Source organism: Drosophila elegans, unplaced genomic scaffold (assembly GCF_018152505.1).
Source record: "Drosophila elegans isolate 14027-0461.03 unplaced genomic scaffold, ASM1815250v1 contig_433, whole genome shotgun sequence".
Lineage (NCBI taxonomy): Eukaryota > Metazoa > Arthropoda > Insecta > Diptera > Drosophilidae > Drosophila > Drosophila elegans.
Window position 1 is genome coordinate 294,127 of NW_024545820.1, and position 12,843 is coordinate 306,969.

General features: G+C 39.0%; 1 protein-coding gene across 4 annotated transcripts in view; it reads left to right on the plus strand.

The window, feature by feature from the left end:
• Positions 1-12,843, plus strand: part of LOC108135014 (scavenger receptor class B member 1) — a 308,793-nt gene that overhangs the window by 131,797 nt on the left and 164,153 nt on the right. For all 4 annotated transcript variants that reach the window (XM_041708921.1, XM_041708918.1, XM_041708919.1 and 1 more), the window contains exons 5-6: positions 9,203-9,631; positions 9,693-9,810. In XM_041708921.1, coding sequence (XP_041564855.1) covers positions 9,203-9,631; positions 9,693-9,810 — 547 coding nt within the window. The remainder of the gene's footprint in view (positions 1-9,202; positions 9,632-9,692; positions 9,811-12,843) is intronic.

Sequence of the window (12,843 nt, forward strand, 5' to 3'; positions counted from 1 at the left end):
ACCATTGTAATAGATTAAGACCGAGTCCTTTGTTAGCTACGCCGTCACGTAGGGAACTCGAAGGTTAGTTTACCGGCGACGGGCGCCTCTTTATAGCGCCACGGGAAGAAAGGGGGGGTGTTACGTACACACCTAGGTGTACGATACAATTTTTAGAGGTATATAAAGTTATAGGTGTAAGCGTCTTATCATGAATAATAAATATTAAGTTAATAGTATGTAAGGTAACAGGTATAATAAATATTAAGTTGAAACCGCATATTAAGCCGTAGTTAAGTTAAGTTTCAAACCCGAGTGGCAACGCCAGCCGATATTTAGTGAGTAAAGAAAATACTAGAAATTAAGAAATATACTAGAAATCCCGAAAGCGGGAAAAAGGAAGCGTGGGGAAGGTGGTCACACACCGATCGAGCGAGCGGTCTCTTGTGTCGGAATGGTAAGACGGGGCGGACGTGTCATTTAATTTTCCGTGTAATCCGAGTAACGCCTCGACCGCGCGACGGCACGTGACAAATGAATACGGGTCTCTCGTGCCGGAATAGTAAAACGGAGCGGACGTGTCTCCCGCAGCGATTTTTCCGGATAATCCGAGTGACGCCTCGACCGCCCGAAGGCACGCGGTCAGTGAACAAGTGGGCTGATTAGTGTTTTGAGGTTAGTGTACACAAAATTCCTCTCCGTTGAGTAAAGACGGTGTAGCGGACTCGTAGGAAGATAGTAGATAAATAAAAATAACCTAGAAAAATAATAAAGAGAAATAAATGGTTGAATTCCCCGGTCGTGATTCTTTTTATTCGTAGTATCCTAGCTTCCTTCCTCGTAGTGCATGCGGCCTGTGCGCGGACATCCTTCCCGTCTGGTCTAGTATCCTAACCTCCCTCCCCGTAGTATTTGAGACCTGTACGCGGACACCCGGTCCGTCTGGTCTAGTATCTTGGTTCCCCACACCGTGGCATTTGAGACCCGACGTGAACACCCGTCCCGTTCGGTCTAGTATCTTAGATTTCCCTCCTCGTAGTGCATGTGGCCTGTACGCGGACATCAGTCCCGTCTGGTCTAGTACCCTAGCTCTCCTCCTCGTAGCGCATGCGACCGGCACGTGGACACCCGGCCCGTCTGGTCTAGTACCCTAGCTTTCCTCCTCGTAGCGCATGCGACCGGCACGTGGACACCCGGCCCGTCTGGTCTAGTACCCTAGCTTCCCTCCTCGTAGCGCATGCGACCGGCACGCGGACACCCGGCCCGTCTGGTCTAGTACCCTAGCTTTTCCCCACGTAGTGTGGGCGGCCGGCACGCGGACACCCGGCCCGTCCGGTCTAGTACAATAGCTTTCCTCCTCGTAGCGCATGCGACCGGCACGCGGACACCCGGCCCGTCTGCTCTAGTACCCTAGCTTTTCCCCACGTAGTGTAGGCGGCCGGCACGCGGACACCCGGCCCGTCCGGTCTAGTACAATAGCTTTTCTCTTCGTAGTGCATGTGACCTGCGCGCGGACATCATTCCCGACTGGTCAATCATACCGCCATCCTTTTCCCTCCAATCCCACCCGCGTCTGACAAATCCTACCCGGCTTGGCCTCGCCCGAAGGTCCAGCCCGGTGGATTTTTGGCATCCGATACGTCGAAAACGACTTGCGCGCGACGCAATCCCCCGGTCCTACTCTCGCGAAATAGTATCCTGGCTTGGCCTCGCCCGAAGGTCCAGCCCGGTGAATTTTTGGCCTACGGCGCGCGGAAAGCGACTTACGTGTCCCAATCGCGGAAGTGATCAGCGGGACTACCCGGCGTTCCCATACTCGCGAAACCGTTCGTCCGGCTTGGCCTCGCCCCAAGGTCCAGCCCGTGGAATTTTTAACCCAGGAGCAAGATACGGCGCGACCAACTCCGACATTACTCTCTCTCTTCCGGCGTCCATGAGAACCTTCGGCGTGACCCCCCCAAACGACTCATTCACTCGTTGAATTCGGTGATTTACAAATTTCTTGTAAAGGACTCCTGGATCTGACTGAGATCTGTACCCCGGCCAGACAGCATCCTTACAAAGTAATCAAAAGCATTTTGGCACTCTGGTGTCCATTCAAATTTAACATATTTTTTGCATAATCTAGTTATGTGACGGGAATAATTTGCAAAGTTTTTAATGAATCGACGATAATAATTGCAAAATTCAATAAATCTGCGAGCGCTATCAGCGTCCGTGGGGACTGGGTTTTTTTCAATGAGCATTTCTCCGGATGTTTAAGATTATTTTTTCTGCAAAGGTCAAAGACGTTTTTAAGGTATTTCAGCATATGTAGTAGGTGTAGGAACCGGAAAATGTGATTGTCATATTTTCAAACCATAAGGTAATCGTGTATAGGAGCCATTGCTCGTTGAAAATGAAGTTATATTTCTGGATGTTTCCTTTTATTCAATTTGGAGGAATACGGACATGAGATCTAAACAAGAAAATATTTTGCTCGGTCCAATTGATCGAGTATATCATCGATTCTAGGTAGTGAAAAGTTATCTGCTAAAAGTTTTTTATTAATTTGACGGTAATCAATTGCTAAACGCCATCTTTCCCCTTTGATTAATGATAATGATTTTTTTTATCAAGGAACAGAGGTCTATTATATTCAGATACTTAGGGCTCTACGATTTTATATTATATAAGTTTGTCCACTTCCTTAGTTATTTCCTCTGACATTGTGGGCTTTTATAGTTTTTTATATACACGGGTTTATCATCTTTCACTCTTAATTTTTGCTTGTAGAAATTATTGGTAGATATCGATTCGGTTTCAAGACCGAATATGTCACCATATTTTGAACAAAGATTAGTTAAGACATTTTTAAATTGATTCAGAAAATTTAGTTTATTAATGATTTATTAATGATTTTTTCGTTTCTAATTGTGCCATTTAAGTTGACACTATTATAATTGTCAAAAGATTCGTGTTTAATATTCGTAAGGTTTTTTGTCCTCATTTGTAGTGTTTAAAATTCGGACAAATGTGGTTTGCGGATCTGAAATTGTATTTCCTATGAATATACCATCCTCAATTTCTTGATTTGGTATTAGGAGGGTTTTATTGTTTTCGGTTAAATTTATTTTTCTAATTACTTCGGAGCGAGCTCGTATAATTATTTTGTTAGTTAAAAAGGTCATTATCTTGATTGAAATCCAATAGACAATTGGATTTCATTATGAAGTCTATGAAGTTATGAAAAACTATGTGGTATTATATAATGTGTTATTATTGAGCCTATGCCTATTCCTGATATTTGTATGTTGTTATTGAAGTCCGTATGAACGAAGGTGTCGGAATTTTCTTTAATGAGGGAAATATCCGCTCCGGTGTCTATCAAAAAGGTGAGTGATTTTTGTGTAAGTTCATGTTTTACTTTTATGAATACATTTAAATTAAGAGTAATAGAGTGAACTGTGTTGTTTTTTATTGTAGCCAAAAGTGAAAAACCTTTTGGTATATGTTTAATAATTTCGCTTTTACAACGTAAGAAGATTCGTTGACTATAGTGGCCTGAAGTTTACTGATAATATTGTTAATAATTGCGTTCTGTACTGTGTACAATGTTGATCAAACTATTTTGGATTTCATTACCTCAACAGCAATGTTTTCAAATGGTCCCTTGGTAAGGTTGACCAATCTCAGCGCTGTTAAGACTCTTTACAAGAGGATTTTTTTTCCATCGAACTCTGGAATGGCCGAGGTTATTTCTTTTATTTATGCTCTATTGGCAATCGAGTCGTCCCTCAAATAAATGATATTATTTGATATATATAAAATTATGATATATTTTCGTCGGAGTCCTGATTCGACAGTTCGGTCTTTGTTTTTTGGGAGTTCGGTTTCTGTGTTTGTTTCGATTAAATCTTCAGTATCTGAGTCTTTTTCTTCTGTTTCCTCCTCAAATTTTTGTGGTGTATTAGGGAAAGATGGAAGTAAAATATGTCTAACTTATATTTTTATTTTATATTTTTAAGATTGTTTTTAAATTGCGTAATTTATCTCTGTGTTTGTAAATTATAAGGCGTGCTTCATTAAAGATGTCTACTAGAACCTTAGCGTGTTTTAATATGGTTGTTCTCTGAACATTGCGGTTTTGTGAAAGACATTTGTATGACTTGTCGAAATTTTTTCTTATTTCTTTTAATTTGTCGGAAATAGTTTCCAATCCAGAAAACGGAGAAAAAAATCAAAATGTCAAGAACAAAAAGAACTGTGTAGACTTTTGAATACCCTTTTTTAGAAGCGCTAGTATATTTATTAATTTTTAAGATGATATATAAAAGATTTTTATTGATTACATGTAATAATATTATGGAAGTTATGGTAAAGTTGCAATAGCCAACGCCAAAAATGTTCATATTTAATTATCTGCCTTATGTGATTTTAACTACAAGGCATTGTTATTGTCGGATATACCCTGTCACGCGTCAGGCAGAAATATCGGTTTCGTTTTTCGTTCTCCCCATTCCCTTTGCACTTCAATTCGAGTGCAACAGAGTTAGGAAGTGTTTTTAAAAGTGAAAATTTTAGGCAATTATTAATTTATCAAGTAAGTGCATAAATATAAATAATTTAACAATAAATAAATAAATATGTTTGCACATTTGAAATACGTCGTCTAAGCGCGGCAAAAGCGTATTATTGTTTTTTTTTCGTCATATTGAATTTATTATTTTTTGGTTTTTATAAGAGTTTAAAAATGTGTTATATTATATTATATATTTTCTTTTTTTTCAGTACAGCACTTTTTACCTCTTAATTTAGGCTTTTTAGCACAACTCACTGTCACGGTCGCCATGTAAGGGTGATATTAAAGTTCCACAGTATTTTTCAATAGAAATAAAACGCACTGGTCATATTTTATATGAATACGTTTATTAAATTTACTTGTTTCTTTTGTTCGCCGTCATCTCTTGACTATATTCTTAGATTCTTAGTTCTATGCTACGCAGTCGGCGCTGTCGGTCAAGCCGGCAGCGACGCAAATGCCTTATATGTTAGCATATGTTTATCTCTGAGAGCGGTGCTCAGAGAGAAAGAGAGAGAGAGAGAGAGAGAGAGAGCAAAGGACTGTTATGTGCATACATGGATATACATATTTGTTGCAGTCGCCAAGCTGTGGGAATAAGCTGGCGCGACATTGTTGCCGATGCTACAGTGTGTCACAAACATAGAATGTGTTACAGCGCTCACCATGCTAGCTTACATAAGGGTGAACACACCTTAGAGTCACCTTCTCAGCGGTTGTAGCGTTAGCTTGTTTAAAGATTCCCCTATCTCTTTTGACAACTTCTGTAGTATTCATCAAGGACAAATATGGAGAATTTCAACTTTCTCGTGCCTTACTGGACTCCTGTTCTGAAGTAGATTTTATCACGGAGAAACTTGCCAAACACTTGCAGTAGAAATTTCATCACAATCAACAGGAAATCTCAGGGATTGCCGATGTAAGAACAGCTTTGAAGTTTTCGATAGTTGCAGAGCTTAAATCACGCAAATGCTACTTCTTTTGGTCCTTTCAGTTAGCGGTAACTCGAGCTATATCTGCCAAAGAGCCCGATGACTGGAAAGAAACTTCAGACTGGATGGTTTCAAAAAACCTTGTTTAAGCTGATCCCTTCTATTTGAAGCCTTCGCGTCGACTTTCTGTTAATTTCGAGGCAATCAGTTAGGTTGGTGTTGGTGGTAAGCTACGAGACTCTGTGAGTAAAATAAGTCGTTGCAATCTTGCTCGCACGTCTGGGCTGTAAGACCTGAGGCAAAGGTTCTGGGAAGTTCAAGAGTTTGAAAGATTGCACAATAAAAATCTTCAAACAAAAGATAACATTATCTGCAGCGCATATTTGACTTTCTGGCACAAGTAGAGTACAAGATCACCTGCCCTTCAAAAGCCGAACAACATGACTTGGTGATTGGCTCAGTATTGCTAAGTGTCGTTATCTGAAACTAGAAGCAAGATTAAATCGCAACCCAACATTAAAAAATTGTATATAGCATTTATGGATGAATATAAAGTCCTTGGCTATATAAGTCTTGCAGAGCACATAGACGGGCGTAGCCGTCATTATATTATTCCGCCAAATTGTGTCCTTTGCCCCCAAAGCAATAAAACGAAACTTCGGGCTGTATTTGATGCTTTGGCCAAGGACCAATGGACTCAATTCACCACAACAATAGATAAAGAATCGCTAGAGCTTCGCAAAATAATAGTTGTTAAGAGTAGGAAATGCAGGCAGAACAGTAGTGAAACGGTAATTGAACGAGTTTCATCATTTTATAAAATATTAAGGGTATTTTCTTACGTACTGCGAATTTTTAACCGCACATCTGAACGAAAATTAACAATTGGTGATGTCAAGGCTTTATCACGTCTCAAAGCAAAATAAACCTTTCTTCGTCTCGCCTTTCTGATCCTGCGGAAAGAATATTCTAAGGAGATCGCAGCATTAGAAGCTAACAAAATTCTTAGCCCCAAACTTCAAAGATTAACTGCTTTTCTTTCCAAAACAAAAACACGAACTGCAACTTTAAATTTAATTGTTGGAGGACGCCTATTAGAGGCATCAATCAGCGTCAATGTAAGGTTTCCGATCATTTTTAAAAAATCATAGGTTTACGTGACTTTTTGCCGAACACTTACACAAGAAGCATATGCAGGCTGGGCCTAAGGCCTTAATTGGAATTGTTCGACTAGAAGCCTGGATTATTAATGCCCGAATTTTACTTCGCCAGGTCGTTCGAAAGTGTGTGCATTGCAACTATAAGCCACAATTTATGACACAAAATTTTGGGCTCTATTCCTTCTAATCGCATTCTTGATCGACGTCCTTTTTATTATCTAGAGATTTATGTGGACCGATTTATACCACACATAGATTTCGAGGAAGATTTGCGACAAAAGCAGTCCATGCTGAATTGCTATCTGATTTATCAATCTGCTCTATTTCAGTAATTTTACTTCTCACTTTATCGAGAAGAAACGTTCTAGAAATCGAGGAGAAATTGTTTTTTTTGTTTTCAATTTCGCTGATCGAGAAGAAAAGATCTTGAACTCGAGATGAAAAGAAGAAGAAAATAGTCTAAAACTTAAAAAAATAAAAGAGATACAAATTGTGGGAGAAGTCCTCTCTCAAATTGTTCGGAAAGTTACCGAAGTATTATTCGGGCATCGTAGTTTTCCTTTGAAATTTTAGATAAAGTTTCGTCTTTGATTGATTGAGTGTTGAAAAGTGGAAGCATGGAGACGGAGACAGCAATAGATGACCGGTTGTTCGACCTATTGGTCTCATTTGATTTGTTGGAGGCCCAACGATAAGTAAGTAATTAATATTTTATAAAATGAAAACTAAGTATATAATTATTATTATTTACAAATATGTAGAAATAATATTTTATATAATAATTTTCATTTAATCTAAGCAAGTGTGATTGTATTAAATTATTTGTGAACAAAAAAAAACGTGTTGCTTAAGTAAAACGAAGGATTGTGAAATAGCATTTACCGCAAGTGACGTTGCTGCAGTTCATGTATGTATGTGTTTTTTGTTTCCTTTGATTCTTATTCTTGTTTGACTTGTAAATGCTCGCACAACGTCACAGTCGTAAAAGAGTTAGAATCAAAAGAGACAAAAAAAAACACATACATACATGAACTGCAGAAGCGTCATTTGAGGTAAATTTATATTTCACAACTCGTGTTAAATATTTGGTTTCACTTAAGCACGTGTTAAATTTTTTTGTAGCAGAACCACGCTTAAAATTTTTTTAACCAGTTTTTTTTCAGACAATTTAGTTTTAAAATTCGAATACATATATAAATTGTTACACTGTTTAATAATTTTTTTTCAAGGGGCCGGAGTTAATTTTCAGTGCCTTGAATTCATTACAGCAGAGGAGACGACAAAGAGACGATTCCCCTCCCCTTCATATGTATGCTTTAATTATTGATAAGAAAAGTATAAGATTAAAATATATTTACCTATATAATTTGGAATGTAAAATGTATAAAAAAAAATAAATAAAAGAGAAAAATAAAAAAAACACAAAATTCGAACAGTTTTTGGGATGTGGCATTTTACTGGAAAAAACCGTTCTCAACAATCTCGATTTTAGTGTTTCCGTGTTCAATAGTGAGCTAAGAACGGATTTACCGAAATCAAGAAGACATTTTCTTAGATGAAGGCTGCTTTCTTAAGACTTTAAAGACTTTTTAAGGCTTTTTTAAGAATTAAATTTGTACCTATCACATTAGCATTATAGGAGGAACGTCATTGGGGTCTTCGCGATTATAAAACGTTGGTCTAATGAGTTTAACCCCCCCTTACTCCACTAGCCTTCATTTTATTTCGTTTGGTCGACATTTGCTCGAATATTGTTTGTGGGTATGGTCACCTCAACATGCAAAGTATCAGGATCTTGTTTCTGAACTAGCCAACCTTGTTATAATGATATGTTCATACATAAACTAAGAAATAGTCAAACCTCAAGATCGAAATTTCTAACCTATATTTCTTGTTATATGCAGGTCTTATTTTGACCTATTTGAACGATTTTGGATTCCTTGTTCTCATTACAACGACTTGCTTTCATATGGGGTTATGACACTACATTGTTGGGTTCATTCATTGCTCATTTTTTGTTTTAACTATACGATTTTAAGAAATATTTTTGACCATTAAAAGGTAACAACTGTCAACATTTAAAAGCTAAAATTAGCGGCATCAACACAATATAATAAACAAAACCATAAAGTTCGAATTTAACGTTAAAAAGGCAGTGTGACCGTGATTTTATAACCAAAAAAAATCTCAAACAGTCTCCATATAGTTGTCTCTGTCTCTGAGCTTCAATGAATTCGTCAATGAATGAGGAGAATAATGTAATGTCATAGCCGTATTACGAGTCATCTGTATCTATAAATGTTTCAAATATTTTGGGCTATTTATCTTCAAAACATTTGTAAATCTCTGCCAACACATATGTGAGAAGGACCATACTATAAGAAAAATTTCCTATCCGGTCGGGCGAGATTAGATTTAAGATTTTAGACGTTGTCTTCTGAACTTCTGAAGTGAAACGAAAATGAAATGAAAAGAAACATTGTCAAACAAATTTTACCCACTAGCTTTCAATAAAATTATCCAAAGACCTTGAGTTATAGTTATGATTGAAAACCATTTTGTCTTTTCAGGCTATATCACACCTTACAGCTAACCAGCCGTTCTTGATTAGAATGGCTCTAAAGACACTGCTTGTAAGCACAAAGTCGGAGCCAATAGTTCGAACCACTGCCAAGGAGTTTATGTTTGGATACCCTTCGACGTTGGCTACACTGGGCAACACCTTTCTCCCGAACTGGATATCCTTTGAGAAAGTGGGGCTTATTGATCGCATGTACGACTTCTCTACGGATTTCGAGACGTTCTACACAGGCGTTCCCAATCCGGCGCTTTCGGGACTGTATGCGACTTACCGTGGAGAAACAAAACTTCCCCAGTGGGAGCAAGACCACTGCAATAACATAGAGTACGCATCCGATGGCACAAAGTTCAAAAGTTTCATTCAACCGAACGAGACAGTAAAGTTTTTTAGAAAAAGCATGTGCAGGCCGATTAATTTGGTATGTTCTCAAAATCAGTTTTTTAAAGGTTTAAGTCAAACACACTCATTTTTATTTACAGTACCGCGTGGGCGAAGAGAAAACCTATGGTAGCCTAAAGGGATACAGCTATGTGTTCGAGGAAAACGCGTTCGATAATGGGGTAACCAATAAGGCCAACAAATGTTTCTGCAGAAAAGGTAAGTATCGCAGACTGTGTGATACCAAATTGTGCGTAAATTGCAAAAGCAATTATTTAAAGCAAATTTATGAGGGTTCAGAAAAGAATTACCTTGGACAACAATGGCTCTTGTACATGTTTAATTTATTAATATAATTATTTATACAGAAGACAACCAAAATGCCACCCTTCAGTTTAGAAATAGAAATTAAACGCACGATAGGTTCAATTGAAATTATTTCTTGATTTTATTAGCTGTACTCGGAGTTGCAGCGATTCTGTATTACTGGCTTGCCGAAAGCTTGACTTCAAACGAGAGTTAAGGATGGCAGAAATTTAATATGCAAGAGTTCTTAATTCATCAAAGGCCAAGAAGGCTGTACCGACAACTCAGTAGAAGTGAAATTTGGACGATTTTACAGCCGCCTCCCATAGACCACCGAAATGTGGGGAACGCGGTGGTATGAACTTCCAATCAATCCCATTCGCTTAACTGGAGGAAGTTATCGATTCGCTCAAAAATATCTTCTTTAGTTCTGCTAGCTCTCGTTGAGCGCCAACAAAGTTTGTCGCATTATTACTCCAATTAGTACGTGGACTACCGCTAAGGCTAATGAATCTTCTCAAAGCTGCAATAAAAGAATCCGTTCTGAGATCCTGGACGACTTCCAAGTGCGCAGCCTTCGTCAAAAAGAAGACAAAGACGGCGATATAGCACTTGTGGGTGCTTTGTTCCGTGTCTCTGATTTGTGATAGAATGGTCCACAATAGTCCACTCCTGTGGTGTGAAATGCTGGGTTGGGCTGAAATCGATCTGCTGGCAAGCCTGTCATCACGTGTTCCCAGGCCAAAGGCTTCATTCGAAAGCAGGTGACGAATTTGTTGATGACGCTAGCCACGAACTTTCGACCTCTCGTCAACGGTGAGATAGATGGTTGAAGGTAATGATTTGGACTGCAATATGAAATGAATCGATAAATGTACGCGAATACACACTGCAATTTGTCGAATGAGTTGAGACACTTGGAGAAGGGAGGGCTAGTTCGACGCTCCTTTCAGTAGAAATGGAGGTCCATGTATTTATTTATTTATTCGCCCATCCATTTGCCCAAAGGGAGTGCTCTAGCAATTATTTGGGGGTACATCAGCGCGATACCACATCCGCCCAATTCAAGCCTGTTGGAATCATGATTTCCTGGATTTCGCAATTCTAATAGACACAAATACGTTAAACTCTCTCGGAGGTTGCCGAATCCAAGCCAACACAATAGACGAGTCCGACCAGCAGTGAAAGGTGCAATCAAAACCTATGGTTTCATTCATGTGGGATTTTAGTTTATTATTGTTTATTGATTAATTATTAAGTATTAGAAATAGAAATACACTTTAGCAAAATTTAAATTGAACAAGATCTCTGGTCTTCACGTCCTTGGTTATCGTCTTGGAACCACCTCGTCAAAGGCTCGAACTCAACTCCCCGTCTTCTCGTCGTCTGCATATAGGCAACTCTCGCTTTTTGCTCGTTCTCGTCGTTCGTCTTTAATTTTTATTTGTAGTCTTCTCGTCTTTCGTCTTTACTTTTGGATCGCACATCTTTCGTAGTTCTCGTTCAGCTTAAAGGTTGTTGTCTAGGGTAAATGTATAGCATGCTTGCTCCTTAAAGCAGACACACTCCACATTCGGCCATCCTGCTATGCTTTCGCCTCGAATGCATCGTCGTCTTCATCAGGTGTTGACCAACGCTTCGAATACTCAGCACAAGTCGAAGAATTAATTGGACCTTCAAAATTTCCGATCTTTTGCGCATCGTACGAGTTATTGCCTTTTGATTTGACAATTTTATACGGGCCCAAAAATTTAGGTTTCAGCTTTAGGTCGCTGCCAAATTGAGTCCTTTTAATAGCGACAATGTCACCAACATCGTATTTATTAGCTTTCTTGCGACGCAAGTTATAGGATTTTCTGTTTTCATCTTGTACCTTCGAGATTTGAGTTTTAGCTTTAACCCTCAAACCACTTCGCTCGTCGTTAAACGCTGAAATCGCATACTTGCTTATCAAGTCTTGGAGCTTGATGTCTTCCTTTGTACGCATTTTGGTACCTACTAGAAGCTTGAACGGCGTTGTGGCGATGGATCTAGAAAATGTAGAGTTTATCGCCTGCTGTACTTTGTTGGCGTGCTTGTACCACTTTGTTGGGTCGCCGATGCTTAATTTCGAGAGGACTGAAATTATAGTGGCGTTCAATCTCTCGACTTGCCCATTCACGCGTGGAAGCCCTGTGGTCGACTTGATGGGTTTAATGTTTTCCTCGTCGCAATATTTTAAGAAATCCTGCGAAGTAAATGCGGATCCTCTATCCGAGATGATGATTGTAGGATTTCCAAATACTGTACTCTGGCTACGCAGTTTTTGGATCACTTCGTTCGATTAAGTCGACTTAGTCGGGTACAACCAGCGAACTTGGAAAAGGAATCAATTACTGCTAGGATATGCTTGTAATCCTTGTTGGTTGAGTCTAACGGACCTAAAAAGTCGATATGAAAGGTGTGTAGAGGAACGTCTCCGTTGTCCAAAGGGTGCAGTAGTCCTTCTTGTTTACCTTTTTTGCGATTGCTCAGAATACATGGAATGCAGCAATCTATGACATTCTGAATTTTTTCCTCAAGACCTGGAATGTAGTACTCTGTTCTGATCAGATCCTTTACTTTCTTCGACGCAAATGACCCTGCTCATAAGCTTCTGTTATGATTTGCCTTTACCACAACTAACTCAGCGTCACTGACTAATTTGTGAAGAATGCCACCCTTTAAAAAATAGTCATTGTAGGCTTCTTTTCCGTCGTTGAGAATATCGAGTATCGCTCTGAGATGTTCATCTTGCTCCAGAACCCAGCGAGCGACTCTTGTGCAAAGATTTTGTTTGTCCAAAGTTTTTGTCAAAGCGTTGCAGTCGGTTATTATTTTAAAGTGGATCCCTAGCAAGTAAACTTTAAACTTGGTTAGTGCTGTAATGACTGCGATAATCTCAAGTTCGTAACTGGTATATTTTCG